General features: G+C 45.9%; 1 protein-coding gene across 2 annotated transcripts in view; it reads left to right on the top strand.

Moving 5' to 3' along the window:
* The window catches only part of asap2a (ArfGAP with SH3 domain, ankyrin repeat and PH domain 2a), a 102,292-nt gene that overhangs the window by 77,046 nt on the left and 11,786 nt on the right, over positions 1-13,460 (top strand). For both annotated transcript variants that reach the window (XM_069197243.1, XM_069197242.1), the window contains exons 7-21: positions 59-144; positions 230-305; positions 1,265-1,351; positions 2,934-3,037; positions 3,464-3,533; positions 4,814-4,901; positions 5,892-5,940; positions 6,116-6,282; positions 7,005-7,138; positions 7,928-8,022; positions 8,360-8,549; positions 10,256-10,341; positions 10,598-10,713; positions 11,993-12,060; positions 12,172-12,279. In XM_069197243.1, the coding sequence (XP_069053344.1) occupies positions 59-144; positions 230-305; positions 1,265-1,351; positions 2,934-3,037; positions 3,464-3,533; positions 4,814-4,901; positions 5,892-5,940; positions 6,116-6,282; positions 7,005-7,138; positions 7,928-8,022; positions 8,360-8,549; positions 10,256-10,341; positions 10,598-10,713; positions 11,993-12,060; positions 12,172-12,279 (1,524 nt within the window). The remainder of the gene's footprint in view (positions 1-58; positions 145-229; positions 306-1,264; positions 1,352-2,933; positions 3,038-3,463; positions 3,534-4,813; positions 4,902-5,891; positions 5,941-6,115; positions 6,283-7,004; positions 7,139-7,927; positions 8,023-8,359; positions 8,550-10,255; positions 10,342-10,597; positions 10,714-11,992; positions 12,061-12,171; positions 12,280-13,460) is intronic.

Below are 13,460 nucleotides of genomic sequence, written 5' to 3'. Positions count from 1 at the left end.
CAAGCAGCCGAGCTTCAAGAGAAAATAAAGGCGCTTCTTTCTGGCGACTGTTTTTCAGTACCTTCTCAAAGTGAACGAGATCAAAATCAAGAAGGGGGTGGACCTGCTCCAGAACCTGATCAAGTATTTCCATGCTCAGTGCAAGTAAGCTCATCGCTCCGGGGGGGCCCTGTTCGAGCTGCGCGGCGGGCTTCGGGGGTCGTTGTGTCGCTGAGCTGTGTGACTTCAGTTTCTTTCAGGATGGACTGAAGGCGGTGGAGAACCTCAAGCCTTCGATAGAAAAGCTCGCGACTGACCTGCACACGGTGAGCTGATCCGGTAGTTCCCTTTGAATGGGTGAAGCCTGGCCTCTCAAGGCAAGACGCATGTCTCTAGCTCGTTGGGTGCGTGCATGCTCTTTCGTTTATCGCCTCGGTCTTACAGTTGCTCAAACGTGCAGGGAAAGCTAAAGGTTATGGATTAGTACTACAGCAACGTCAGTGTTGGCAAGTAAAAATCGTACTGCAACTGCAAAAATAATACACAATGTACAGAATTACAGCATAAAAATAATGCTTAATTAGTACAGCAATGTAATTGAGTCATTTTATGAGCAGCATCTGGGAAGATTGTTCCCTCCATCCACAGCTCTTTGTAATGTTACTTTCTGTTTCTGCTGCGTATGCTCTATATTTAAATTTGAGGTTTTCCCTCTATTTTTTCATCCTGACTTTTGTCAATAAGTCTAAATAAGTCACCTTACTAAGTGTAAATTAACTCCAATAGAACTGCAAAATTATAAAACGAACTTCCTACAGTGGTGCTTGTGGCACGCCGGTTTCTTAATAAGCTAGGACAAGCTGAATCTTGTTTAACAAGTAGATGGAATCCAAGAGGGATTTTGCAGGAACGATGGGGTTTATGGTGTGGATTGAGAAAATCAAACATGGGCAGTGAATTTTAAAACCAGAGTCTGGGTTTACATTTTTGTCAAATCCTTCGCCTGCTATTTTAAATCCCAGAAGTGCGCCGTTAAGCACGAGCCACGGTTCTGCAGCTTTTACGGCTGTTTTTAATCCTAAAAGAAATCAAACGGGAAGGACTTTGGGAGTGAACGCTTGTGCTGACAAAAAACCAAAACCCACTAAAAATACAGTCCGGAGAACTGAGCTAGAAAGCCAACCGGAAGACCCTGCGGGGACAGGTTTGTCTCCCTCGGGTCCCTGGGTGTACTGCGCTGCGCTGACTGACAGTGTCGGCATCGCTCTGCCATGCCCCTCCGCAGATCAAGCAGGCCCAGGATGAGGAGAGGAAGCAGCTGACTCAGCTGAGGGACATGCTGAAGTCGTCGCTGCAGGTGGAGCAGAAGGAGGTGAGCGCTCGTCCCTGCTTTGCTCTGTGGTTCTGTCCACTGAAAGGTTTCTTAACCTCCCGAGTTTTGTTCTTCTATCAGCATCATTTTTAGACGAAGAATGAAGGTGAAAGAACAACAATCCCCCTTATGTATATTATATCCCAAGGGCTTATAAAGTCCTCTGTATATTATGTTAATCACGCCCCCCTGCATGAGCAGTTCATTTTAAATCTGCGTTTTCAATTTTTTTCTGTGCAATTTTAATGTGGATGTCAAAGCACAAAGTTATTTTGTGTCTGATTAAGGGTGTCGAAACAAAGATTTTGGTTTAGTTTTTGTCCTTAGTACAGAAGCTAGTGGAGTACCCTTACGAAGGTTTGCCATAGTATTCCAGCAGAGTGAAGCGAAGAAGTGTTTCTTTAACCAGGGTCCTAGAGAAATCTTGTGTTTTCTGGCGTTTGTGCCTGCCAGTCTCTTAATTACTGAGACTAAGTGATCTCTAATTGCTTTCAAGATCTTTTTTTTTTAAAAATTTGCAGCCCTTTAAAAGTGGAACTTCTTATTTATTGGTTAACTATTCGGTGTGATTTAGACCAAAGTAAGGAATCAAACACTTATTAAAAGCTAAGACGAACCCGAACAGAGTTTGTTTTGGTAAGGATTGTGAGAATGGACCACCTTGAACAGTATATTGTTTAAACCAAAGAGTAAAAGCAGAAACAGGTCAAAAAGGTTTAATCAATCAAATGAATCAATTAAAGGGGTCATGTATTCTCAGTATTTAAGAAATCAGCAGCCATTAAAACTGGAGGAGGCAAGCCATAAAAAGAGAGTATTGCAGTATTTTCCCTGGAGAACCTTTTGAAAAGGTAGCATTATTGAAATGCAGTCAACACCAAATGTGCTGTGTCGTCACTGTATCTGAAGAGTGTTTTCTTTTCCCTTTAAATGCATTCCCCCTTTGCGAACGAAGTCCAGGAGAGTAAGTGTATTTGTGTTCTTGGCAAATGCTTTTCCCCGTTATGTCTGTATCCCTGTAATCCAAATAACCTTTTGGAAACATTGCTTCAGGCTTAAACTGTGCATCTGCTTTAGATGGTCTCTGGGTTTTACTTCTTGAACAGCCAGCATTGACTTAAACACTATCTTAAAACGCGTGAGATCTCTGCCTGGGTTTTTGGAGTGTTTGTGTTCATTTTTCTTTCATTTGGTTTGCAACAGCAGGTACTCTGTGTACACCCAGGCTGTTCAGTGAATCCATTGGTCATTTTTAACTTTCACGGAAAAGACAATCTTCCTTATAATTACAGAAACTCCAGATTGCCTTCTTTTAAATGACACTCCCCCTTATAATTTAAATTCACCAAGCCTAAAAGTACCGTGGCACAGTTAAGTCATTAAAGTCCTGTCAAGTCTCGAGCTCTTGGACGTACTGTACTTCATTCTTGTCATTTGGTAGCTAGAGCCCTTGTCCGAAACGACCCTGACCCATCAGAATGCCTCCAGTGCTCCAGTGTTTCGCACAGTCCGGACAGGAAGGTGTAGAGAGTGCTTGTGTCTGTGGGTACTTATCGAATTTTGTGCTGGACTGTTGTTGAAGGATTCTCAGGTGCGACAGAGCGCCGCCTACAGTTTGCACCAGCCACAGGGGAACAAGGAGCACGGCACCGAACGCAGTGGGTACCTGTATAAGAAGAGCGATGGGTGAATATCCTTCTTTTGCTTGCGATAACGGTCTGCCTCCTCTTCCTGCTCTTCAGAGGGGTTTGCTGCGCGGGGCTAATTGTGATGTAGAGGCGTGGCTTCCTCGCGTACTGGGCGCATCGCCTCGCGTGCGTCTGTAGGTGCCTGTGAATCAAGGCCCATAGCACCCGAAAGCCTGCGAATCTGACCAGGCTCGATCTGTTGAGAGCCTGTTTTCCTACGAAGCGACTCGCCTGTTTGCAGGGGCAAAAGCAACCGCTTTAGAGCCGAGCTCCAATTTGCAAAAATCTAGAGAAGAGCGCCTCACTACTCTGGCCAGAAGAGGCTAGAGCATTTAAGGATAGTTTAATTTTTTTTTTCCCCCCTCCGTCTGATCCGGTGCCTTTGGCGTCTGATTTCGGCATCGCTGTGTCTCGTGTCTTTCAGCCTCAGGAAGGTTTGGCAGAAGAGGAAGTGCACAGTAAAGAATGGTTACCTGACCATATCCCATGGCACGGTAAGCCCCCAGCTGCTCCTGTTAGAACGGCTCAGTTACAGGGCGTCAGCAGAAGTACAGGAACGGGTAAAGGTTCATTCCCAAGCTGAAACAAAAAGAAAAGAGGCACAATGTTTTGGCTGTGGAGCCCTCTTGAGGTGTGAGGGAGAGAGGGGAAACCGGCAGCTGAAAAAGCACGGGAGAACCAGAAAAAGACATGAGAATGAGACGGATGCCAAACAGTCTTTTCAGTAGAACAAATTGGTAAAAATGCCAAGGTGAGGCTGTGTGGTCCGTGGATTGCGGGTTCAAATCCACACCGCTGGCCGAAGAGTGGCATATCAAACAGGAGTTGGTGGGTGACTCCAGGGGCGTAGCCGCCTGACTGCGGACGCTCCAGTCCTCTGCCTGTTGCGGTGTGAAAACAGCCTCGCAAGCTTGACTGTACATCATTTGGAGAATGTGCAAACCTTCATTTCCAGCTCTCCCAGTTAAGGTTGTGATCCGTGTTTGAGAACCGACGAATCCGGTTCGGGATCTACAGGAAAGCCAGTCCGCTAGTCTAGATGTGTTTTTAGTGGTTCTTGCCTCCAGGTGACTGCAATTGGAGAATTAAACACTTTTGTGCTTCCCAAATAGTTTAAACCTGATTTTGACCGGTTAGATTTTTTTTCCTTGGGTATGGCTGAATTTCCCTCTCATGCTCGAGATTCATCTGCGACTTGTTCACATTGCTCTCAGCTGCCTGTTACCTCCCTTTTTGCAGAGAGAACAGAGCCCATGTACTTCCATTAGAGCTGTGTTTCTGCGTTCCCCGTGCTGTGGGACTGTGCAGCGAGACAGGAAGGAGTGGTAGTTATTTCGTTTTGGAATTAGTCACCTGGCTGGGTGTTTTTTTTTTTCGACTGGGAATTAGCCACAAATTCTGGCTAAACGGCCACTGACATTTTCTCTGAGTTTGAATATGTCATATTTTCTGTCCCTCTTGATGGGAACAAATATAAACTGTATGTTCTTGAAATGATGCTTTCTGCATTGTAATTTCTTCTCAAGCTGACTCTTGAGCGGGGAGACGGACAGTGCCAGTGTAACTCTGAAGGATATATCAGTTTTGTTGATTTTTACTATTTAAACACGGATTTGCCTGTTTATCAGTTAACCCCCTACTGCTGTTTTCCATGCCGCCACGCTGCCAGCTAAGAATGAGCGCTTTATCTAACTTCCTGCGGCGGTGGGGAAACTTTGCATGCCGTTTTTCTCTGTAGTCTCTTCATATACTTATTTGTGCTTCTTTCACCCAGGCTAACAGACCACCAGCGAAGCTCAACCTCTTAACCTGTCAAGTGAAACGCAGCCCGGATGAGAAGAAAAGCTTCGATCTCATATCACGTAGGTTGATGTAGCTTTCTGCCTGAAACCCCAGACCTCCTGTGCTTCAGGTTTGCTTTGTGAACGATGCAGGAATCCTTAGGAAGTTGCTCAGCGGTGCAAGAAATGCCCAGAGCACCTCCCACAGATCTACCTGTGTGTCACACTGCTTGAAGATGTTCGCCTTTTGGGCTGAGGATACCTTGCCTTAAGCTGTCTAAATTCACTAAATCAATGGAGCAAACCCGGTAAAGATTTGTAAATTTTTCACTTCAAATTTGTTTCTCATTGTATAAGATCATCCTTTTTTAAAAAATAATTATTTTATACAGTATCCATAATCCGTGTGTCCAAGGAACTTTGGTTCAAACGGATGCTTTTAGAAATCTTTTTTCAGACAGATGTCTTGAGTGAGTCTGCTTTCACTCTTGCTAAATTCTTTTTTTGTTGTTGTTTTTGTCGTGTGTTCCTCAGTATAGTCCACCCGGCAAAGAAATCTTAAAGTGTGGGATTTTGACAACAGGCTCTTCTCAAGATTCTCTCTCAAATTTAAGAGAGCCAAAGTCTACAACAGCCCTCCCTCATCCTGTATTTTCACGAGTCCGTCGCTAAGTGGTTCTCTGTTAAAAAAACAAATATTCTTCTGAATTCACGGACATAAAGCAGAACAGAGAGCTCATAAATGCATGGTCGCAGCAGCAGTGCTTTGACAAGAGACAGGGCCACATTGTTTACCCTTCCTTGTTGATGGAGGGAAAAGCCATAAAAAATGGGCAGACTTGTTTTTAAGTTTGTTCACAGTTTTTATTTAGTCCTGAGACATGAAGGAAAGAAAAACCCAATTCAGTATTAAATGCAATCAGCCTGTTTATATAGAGAGCTCACAGCAGTAGCAGCAGGAATGCAGATGCCTCCTGTACTGTACGCGAAGTGTTCTCATTCAGACTGTTTGTTATTCCCGTTCTTTCTAGACATCCTCTCCTTACCTCTGTCCTTCCTCTCTTCCCACAGATGACAGAACGTATCACTTCCAAGCAGAAGACGAGCCGGAATGTCAGATGTAAGTGAGGCGCCCCTGCAGACCCGATGCACCCGTAGCCGAATCCGAACGCACCGTGTACCGGGTCTGGCAGGCCCGTTCTGTGGCATCGCCCGTCATCGCTGGGACCACCTGCGCCCCGCGGAGTTTCTCTGCCCGCGTGCTAGTAGAGACGCCCCGCCTGCTCTGGTTTCAGATGGATATCCGTGCTGCAGAACAGTAAGGAGGAGGCGCTGAACAACGCGTTCAAGGGCGACCAGCACGTGGGGGAGAACAACATCGTCCAGGAGCTGACCAAATCCATCCTGGCGGAGGTGAAGAGGATGACGGGGAACGACGTCTGCTGTGACTGCGGAGCCCCCAGTGAGTGAGCAGGGGAGGGGGGGTGGAACAGTGTGACTTACAGTACACCCCCCCAAAAAAAAGCAAGACTCTAGAAAGTGCAGCAAGCTGGACGCTTGCACTGGAAACACACTGTAACAGACGTAAAGGGCCTGTAGCCTAAAAACTGTTCACTACTATAAGTATTCATTAATAACTAATACTGATAATAATAACTAATACTGACGTGTGAGCTACTGCAAAGCTTCTGAAGAAGCAGTAAATGCAAAAAAAAATCTGCTTGAGCAACTTTCAGATTGCATTTGTTTGCTTTGCAGATTTAAAAAAAAACTTGCAAAAGAAAAAAAAAAGTTTTGAATCTTAAATCGTCCTCTCTCTGTGTGGATAGGGTAGGCCCGCATAGAAATTTCTCCATTTTTTTTTGGTCGGACTCAGCTATCACGCGCTTTCAGAAAGTCACTCGCTATTTTTATCCGGGGTTTATGTAACAGCTGTAGATGCACTGAATTATTTATTGGGGAGACGGTGTGGTCACGGCTCATCTACTCTCCGCGAGAGATTTAACACATCATAGATGAAACAAGCTTGTGTGTAGAAGCTCAAGTAGATAACCCCCCCCCCCTGCCTAAACCGAGGTGAAATTTAGATCGCTTCATAAACAGCTCTCCTCATGCAACAGGAAGACGTGTGTTAACCTTCCTCCCGTTTAGCTCTGTCTCACATTTCCCAATGTGTCTTCCCAGATCCCACATGGCTGTCCACAAACCTGGGGATCCTGACGTGTATTGAATGTTCCGGAATTCACAGGGAGCTGGGTGTCCACTATTCCAGAATCCAGTCTCTCACCCTCGATGTCTTGGGAACATCTGAGCTCTTGGTAATGAGCAGCAGGTGCACTTCTGTACAGCACGTCGCAAAACCAGTAACAAAGTAACAAAGTTTTATGCTTAAACTCTTGGCCCGAAACTCTTGGCCTCATTGTTTATGCGCATTGTTTTTCATGTTTGAGACTTGACAGAGAAATGGGGGTAGGTGTGTAGGGCACAATGGTTTTTTTTTAGCATAGTACAGTGACTTGGGGATTCCGGTGATTTGATTCAGTGAATTACAGCCATATGAGTGCTCTGCACACAAGTCCGGACTTTCTGTCATTCCTTATCAGAACGCGGTCGGAATTTAGTTCACGGTTCCAGTACGGGATTAAATTAATTCGATTATGCAGGACATGACTCTGCATGCAGATGTTGCAGTACAAACATAACATAAAATGTCAGAGTGGCTCATTCAGGCCGGTTCATCCTCGTTTCCACTGCCGACTCGGGCGCAGAGAGGTGAGAGAGGGTTTCGTTAATGAAGAAATCTAATTCGGTTCTATGTGGGTGCCAAGCTCTGCTGTTGGTACTAATACATGTGTGTACTGTATACAGCCTTTCAAGGCACATTGTCTCAAGGGACTGTACAATAAAACAAAAGATCCAGGTGTGCACAGAATACAACTGTAAATTTAGTCAGGCCTTGAAAAATATTAAAATCGGACACAGCAGGTTTCCTTTTTGAAATTAAAATACCTTTTGAAATCATGTTTTTCCTCTTCTTGTTGCCGTTCGCTGCGTCATCTCGGCAGCTTCCGGTAGTTAAGGGCTGACGTGTTTCTGCATTTGTGCAGCTGGCCAAGAACATTGGGAACGCTGGTTTCAACGAGATCATGGAGGCCAGCCTGCCCGTGGAGGAGACCGTCAAACCCACGCCCTCGAGCGACATGTAAGTGGGAGGTCTCCCACTGGGAGGCAAGAGGAGCAGCTCGGGTCCGATAAAGAGGAGGTCACACTCATCAGCAGTGAAATACCGGATGAGTTCAATGACACTCTGGCCTTGTTTGGGGGGGGGGGGCAGCTTCTGTTCACTTCTGTCACCTTTAAGCCACCGAATACATTTCGTGTTCAAGGTCCGAGTGGAAAAACCTCAAATTAAATGTCAATTGCAAATGAACATGAGACGCCCTGTGAGTGTGGGTGGATTTTACCATTGCCATGGTAATTATTATTATTATTATTATTATTATTATTATTTATTTAAATCTCCCCGATCTCCCTTCCAGGCAGGCCCGGAAGGACTACATCACCGCCAAGTACACAGAAAGGAGGTTTGCCCGCAAGAAGTGTGCCGACAACGCTGCGAAGCTGCACAGCCTGTGTGAAGCCGTGAAGGCCAGAGACGTTTTCGCTTTGGTCCAGGTCTACGCTGAAGGTGTGGACTTGATGGAGCCGATTCCACTGGCAAATGGACACGTAAGCCCTGCTGTCGCTAAGATGGCCTTTCACAGCTCCCAGAGGCTCCTCGGCCTCAAGGCTGTGGGAGGAACAGCTCTGCGTGTCGGCTGTAGAGAGAGGAAACGGCACCCAGCTCAGTCCTCATCTCTTGCTCTGAGGGAGGAGGTGAAACCCACCCTGTTAGGTTGTAAATTCTCTTCGCTGAAGGACGGTGGACTTCAACATGAGTTCTATCGGGTTTTGAATGCCCCTGCGTTTTGTGGACATCTTGGTCGGTCGGCTATATGTCTCCAGAGATGTCACTTTGTTTCTAAAGAGTTACAGAACAAGCTACCCAGCCATTTTGTGGAAGTCGACCGCCGCGACTTCTTTCAGGAAACGACTGGATGAGATCTTTGGATCGAGTAGCTACTGACTACCAAATGAGTTAGCAGGGCCTCTTCTCCTTTGTAATCTTTTTATGTTCTTCAGCAACTAGTTATTAATGTACTGTAAGTGTATTGAGTCCTGTCATCGGTAACACTCAAAAACAGCACAGAAACTGGAACGTCAGCTTACATCACTTTCAATAACTGCTTTATCCAGTTCAGGGTCACAGTGGCCTAGAGCCAATCCCATGAAGCATTGCGCACAAGGCCGGATAAGCCCTTCGCCAGGCAAACACAAACACGTTCACACTCACACCAGGGCCAATTCTCGCAGAAGCCAACTAACCTACTAGTATATTTTAGTACTGTGGGAGGAAACCTACAGGAACACAGGTAGGATATTCAGCCACACAGATAGCACCCCAGGAGTTGAAACCAGGGCCCCCGTGCTGTGAGGGAGCAATTTTAAACCTGGAAGTTATCTTGAACAAAATTAAAACTCGGAATCAGTCGTTCTCCGTTTAAACATTTGGAAATAAAAACATTTGAAAAGCTACAACACCGGTTTCCTTGAATTTGACAACAGAGCAAATGATATCAGATTGGTTTCATTGGTAACCTTTTAATATTCCATAAAGACCTGGATATTTAAACATTTTAATTGTGATCAATTGGAAACTCACACCACTTTACTTTATGCTCTAAATATAGGGTGTCATTAGACGACTTTTATTATATAAAAAAAAATAGAGCAGTTGTGCTCAATTCATATTGTGTACCATTTCCCTTTCATGTAGTTTATTTAGTTCTGAGTCAGATTGCGCAGCTATATAAATTGAGGCTTGAAAGGGGAAAAGTGCATTCAATTAAAAAAAAAACTTCCCATTCTTTTATGATTCGATTTTATTTTGTTTAAGCAGTAAAATCCTAGTCTGTTATTAATGTACTAGAACATTATAAAAATAATTTGATTTGACATGATTAAGTGCATCTATACCCGTGTGCGTTTTATGCAATTGCATTTTTAATAGCAAAGCAGAAGAGCAGAATTCGAGGACTAAATACATCTATAATAATAACGAGGAAAATTATGGGCTACAGTTTAAAAATGATTTATATTTATCTGTTTCTTTTAGATAATGGATACATTTTACAGCCGTATTGTTAGCACAAGAAAGTGTTCTTCAGACTTTTCTTTAGGAACTCTTTTGATGCAAAAGGGCAATCATGTAAAATATTATATGCAGGCAGTCTGTTTGCACTGTACGGTTCAATTGCATTAAGGACATTGTTTTGTATCCCTGCTGATATATTGGTTTTGACATGAATCCCACTCCTTGCTTGTTTTCTTCTCAGGAACAAGGGGAGACAGCACTTCATCTGGCAGTCAGACTGGTAGATCGAACGTCTCTCCACATCGTTGACTTCCTGACTCAGAACAGGCAAGTAGTTCTGAAACTAAGGAAAAAAACCCAAATAAGCTCTGCTTTGCTTACCAAGTGAGGTTTAATCAGAGTGAAAGAGGAACATAAGCCCAGTAAACATGAGAACAAGGATATTCCTAGCTTCTTTATTGCGGCGAATTACCAAATTCACCTTGAGGAGCTGTTACCTTTAATATTTAATGGTGTCTGGCTTATCAAAGCTGCTCTCTGCAGTTGTGTGTGTTGCTCACCAGCGTCTGGTCTGTTTTCACAGTGGGAATCTGGATAAGCAGACTGCGAAAGGCAGCACAGCTCTGCACTACTGCTGCTTGACAGACAATATTGAGTGCCTGAAACTGCTGCTGAGAGGGAAGGCTTCCATTGAGATAGGTAAGCCGCAAGTGAAGAGGAGAGGAAGGCTGGTGAGCAGTTTTAACATTGGCTCAGCTGGTAAGGCTGTTTGTCTGAGTGCTCTCTGACCCAGACTTCGCAGGTTCGAGGCCGAGTCACGTCGCTAGCCGACTGCAACTGGGATTCCCCCCAGGGGCGGTTACTCACCGGTCGGGGGGGAGTCTGCATGTACTTCATTTTCCCCTGTGTGCGTATGCGGGGTTTCTGGTTGTGAGCCCACATGTGGAAAAAAGCATATGATTCGAAACAGCTGTGACACTCCTGGTCTGGCTTAATTCACGCCTGGAAGTGCCTGGAGTCACTTCCTTTCTCGTTTGTCACTGGTGCGTCATCCACTCCCTCATCTTTGTGGATCTGTGACGGATTTCAGTTCAGGCATGGACTCTTGTGATAAGTGAATGAAATATGCATAGGAGATGGGGCCCATTTTTAAATTGTCCCTAAAATGGTGTAACGAGTGTAGGGGAGCTAGTTCCTTAATAGGGCTGAGAGTAAATATTAGTGTAAAGGAGGAAGCAGGATTTTCAAAGTCCTGCCCTGCTCAGTAGACCAGGGGGGAGGCCAGGGACCAGAATTCTCCTTTCTACTATGAAATCCTTCCTAGACTGCTGACCTAACCATGTGCAAAAACTGTAAACCTGTAGATCTCCAAGACTTTGGATTATTTTCCTTATGCACAGAAGTTTAGAAAGATAAGACGATTAAATTTAGAACTGCAGTGTGTGTGGGAACATACACTAATTAAATATCTCGTTACAATCAAGTTAGAGCACTAACGGAAAGCGGGGGACTTCAGCCAATGTGCTGGAACGCATTTCTTGGCTTATAAAACACACATGATCTAACCAGGCTGTTGTCTGCCACTGGTCTTGGTCTCCACCATGCTGAGCACAAGGACACGGTATGCAGTCATGCTGCAGGTCATGCGTTGCCATGAAGAGCTCTTTACAGTCGTGAAGCAGACAAAGGGAGAGAAGGAGGCTGTTGTTGTTTTTTCCCTCTTTAAATCCAGACCCAAGGCGGACTCGCGTCCTGAACTTCAAAACGGAAAAGCTCGTTGTCATTACAGAGTAAGGGAAGGAGTCAGACTTGGAAAATGTGGAGCCGTGTTCACAGATGCATGGCGGGCCTGGAGGATGGCTCGCGCGCGCACACACACACACACACACACACACACACACACACACACACACACACACACACACACACACACCTGCACTCTTGCCGGTCGGGTTGAAGTTGTCGTTTTCCTTCACAGCCAACGAGGCTGGGGAGACGCCGCTGGACATCGCCAGACGCCTGAAGCACACGCAGTGTGAGGAGCTGGTAGGGCTGGAGGCCGTCTCTCGCCCCCCCCCCCCCCCCTACAGAGTTGAACAGGACGCGGTCATCACGCTCATCCTTCTTGTCTCTTTGTCCCCCACCCGCCGCCTGCAGCTGACCCAGGCCTTGTCCGGGAAGTTCAATGCCCACGTCCACGTGGAGTACGAGTGGCGGCTGCAGAACGAGGACCTGGACGAGAGCGACGAGGACGTGGATGAGAAGGTGGGCGTTCGGGTCGCTGCCGGGCTGTGGGGGCCGGGTCACACGCGGGTCACACACAGGTCCTGCTGCCGGCACGTTCGGGTCGCGCCCGGGCTGTGGGGGCCGGGTCACACACGGGTCCTGCTGCCAGCACGTTCGGGTCGCTGCCGGGCTGTGGGGGCCGGGTCACACGCGGGTCACACACAGGTCCTGCTGCCGCCACGTTCGGGTCGCGCCCGGGCTGTTGGGGCCGGGTCACACACGGGTCACACACGGGTCCTGCCCATCACGGGTCCACAACCCTGCGTCTGCTGGTTTCCCTTCCAGCCGAGCAAGTGGTGCGTCTTTAACTTAACTCCATTGGTTACTTTGACCTTTTTTTCCCCACTTTGTAATCAAAGAGAAGCATGAAAGTACTTCACGATCACAGGAACTAATATCACTGTTGACTTGGTCTGTAAGTAGATAACCAGTCAGTTACTTTCATTTTCTTTTTTGCATTAATCTGCATTTCTTTTACTTGTGGTTCAATACGTGCGGTATTTGAGTAATCACTTCATGCGTTTTTAATGCTGGAGAGCGTTGTTCACCTGTAGCTGCAACATAAATCGAATTGCTTTTCTTTAAAATGCCCAAATGTGCTGATCGGATGTGATGTACTTTCTACCAGGGTTCGTAATGTACGTTTACATACGTTTTTTAATGTGCTACAACAGTAAAAAATACTTATCATAAGTGTACAGTAGTTTCAGGGGTGTAAAGCCATTATAGAGCTGTCTGGCCCAATTTGATTAAGGACTGCGAGCTCTTGAGTAAATTGTATTATGGGAAAAAAAGGGGTCTATTTAGTGGTATTCTGTTGATTTCATGCACCATGTCTGCTTAAGAGTTTGTATGTTCTCCCAGTGTTCGCTTGGATTTCCTCACACTGACCAAAGACTTACTGCTCGGCAGTAGCTCGGCAGTGTCGGTTCATTTCTTACTGGGAGGTTAACAGGCTTCTGGGAAATTTGGCCCTGGCGTGAGTGTGTGTGTCCCTGCGATGGACTGGTGTCCCTTCCAGGGTGTATCCGGCCCCGTTGCTTGTTGGGAGAGACTTCCGTTCCCTGCAACCCTGAATTGGAAGAAGCAGTTAGAAAACGGAGGGATGCTTTTTGCGATGGACTAAAATAAGATGCCGTAAAAGCGTGTGGATTTGCCTT

This window comes from Lepisosteus oculatus, chromosome 2 (genome assembly GCF_040954835.1).
Source record: "Lepisosteus oculatus isolate fLepOcu1 chromosome 2, fLepOcu1.hap2, whole genome shotgun sequence".
Taxonomy (NCBI): Eukaryota; Metazoa; Chordata; class Actinopteri; order Semionotiformes; family Lepisosteidae; genus Lepisosteus; species Lepisosteus oculatus.
Note: the sequence above shows the minus strand (reverse complement) of the source record. Positions and strands in the feature narration are given on the sequence as shown.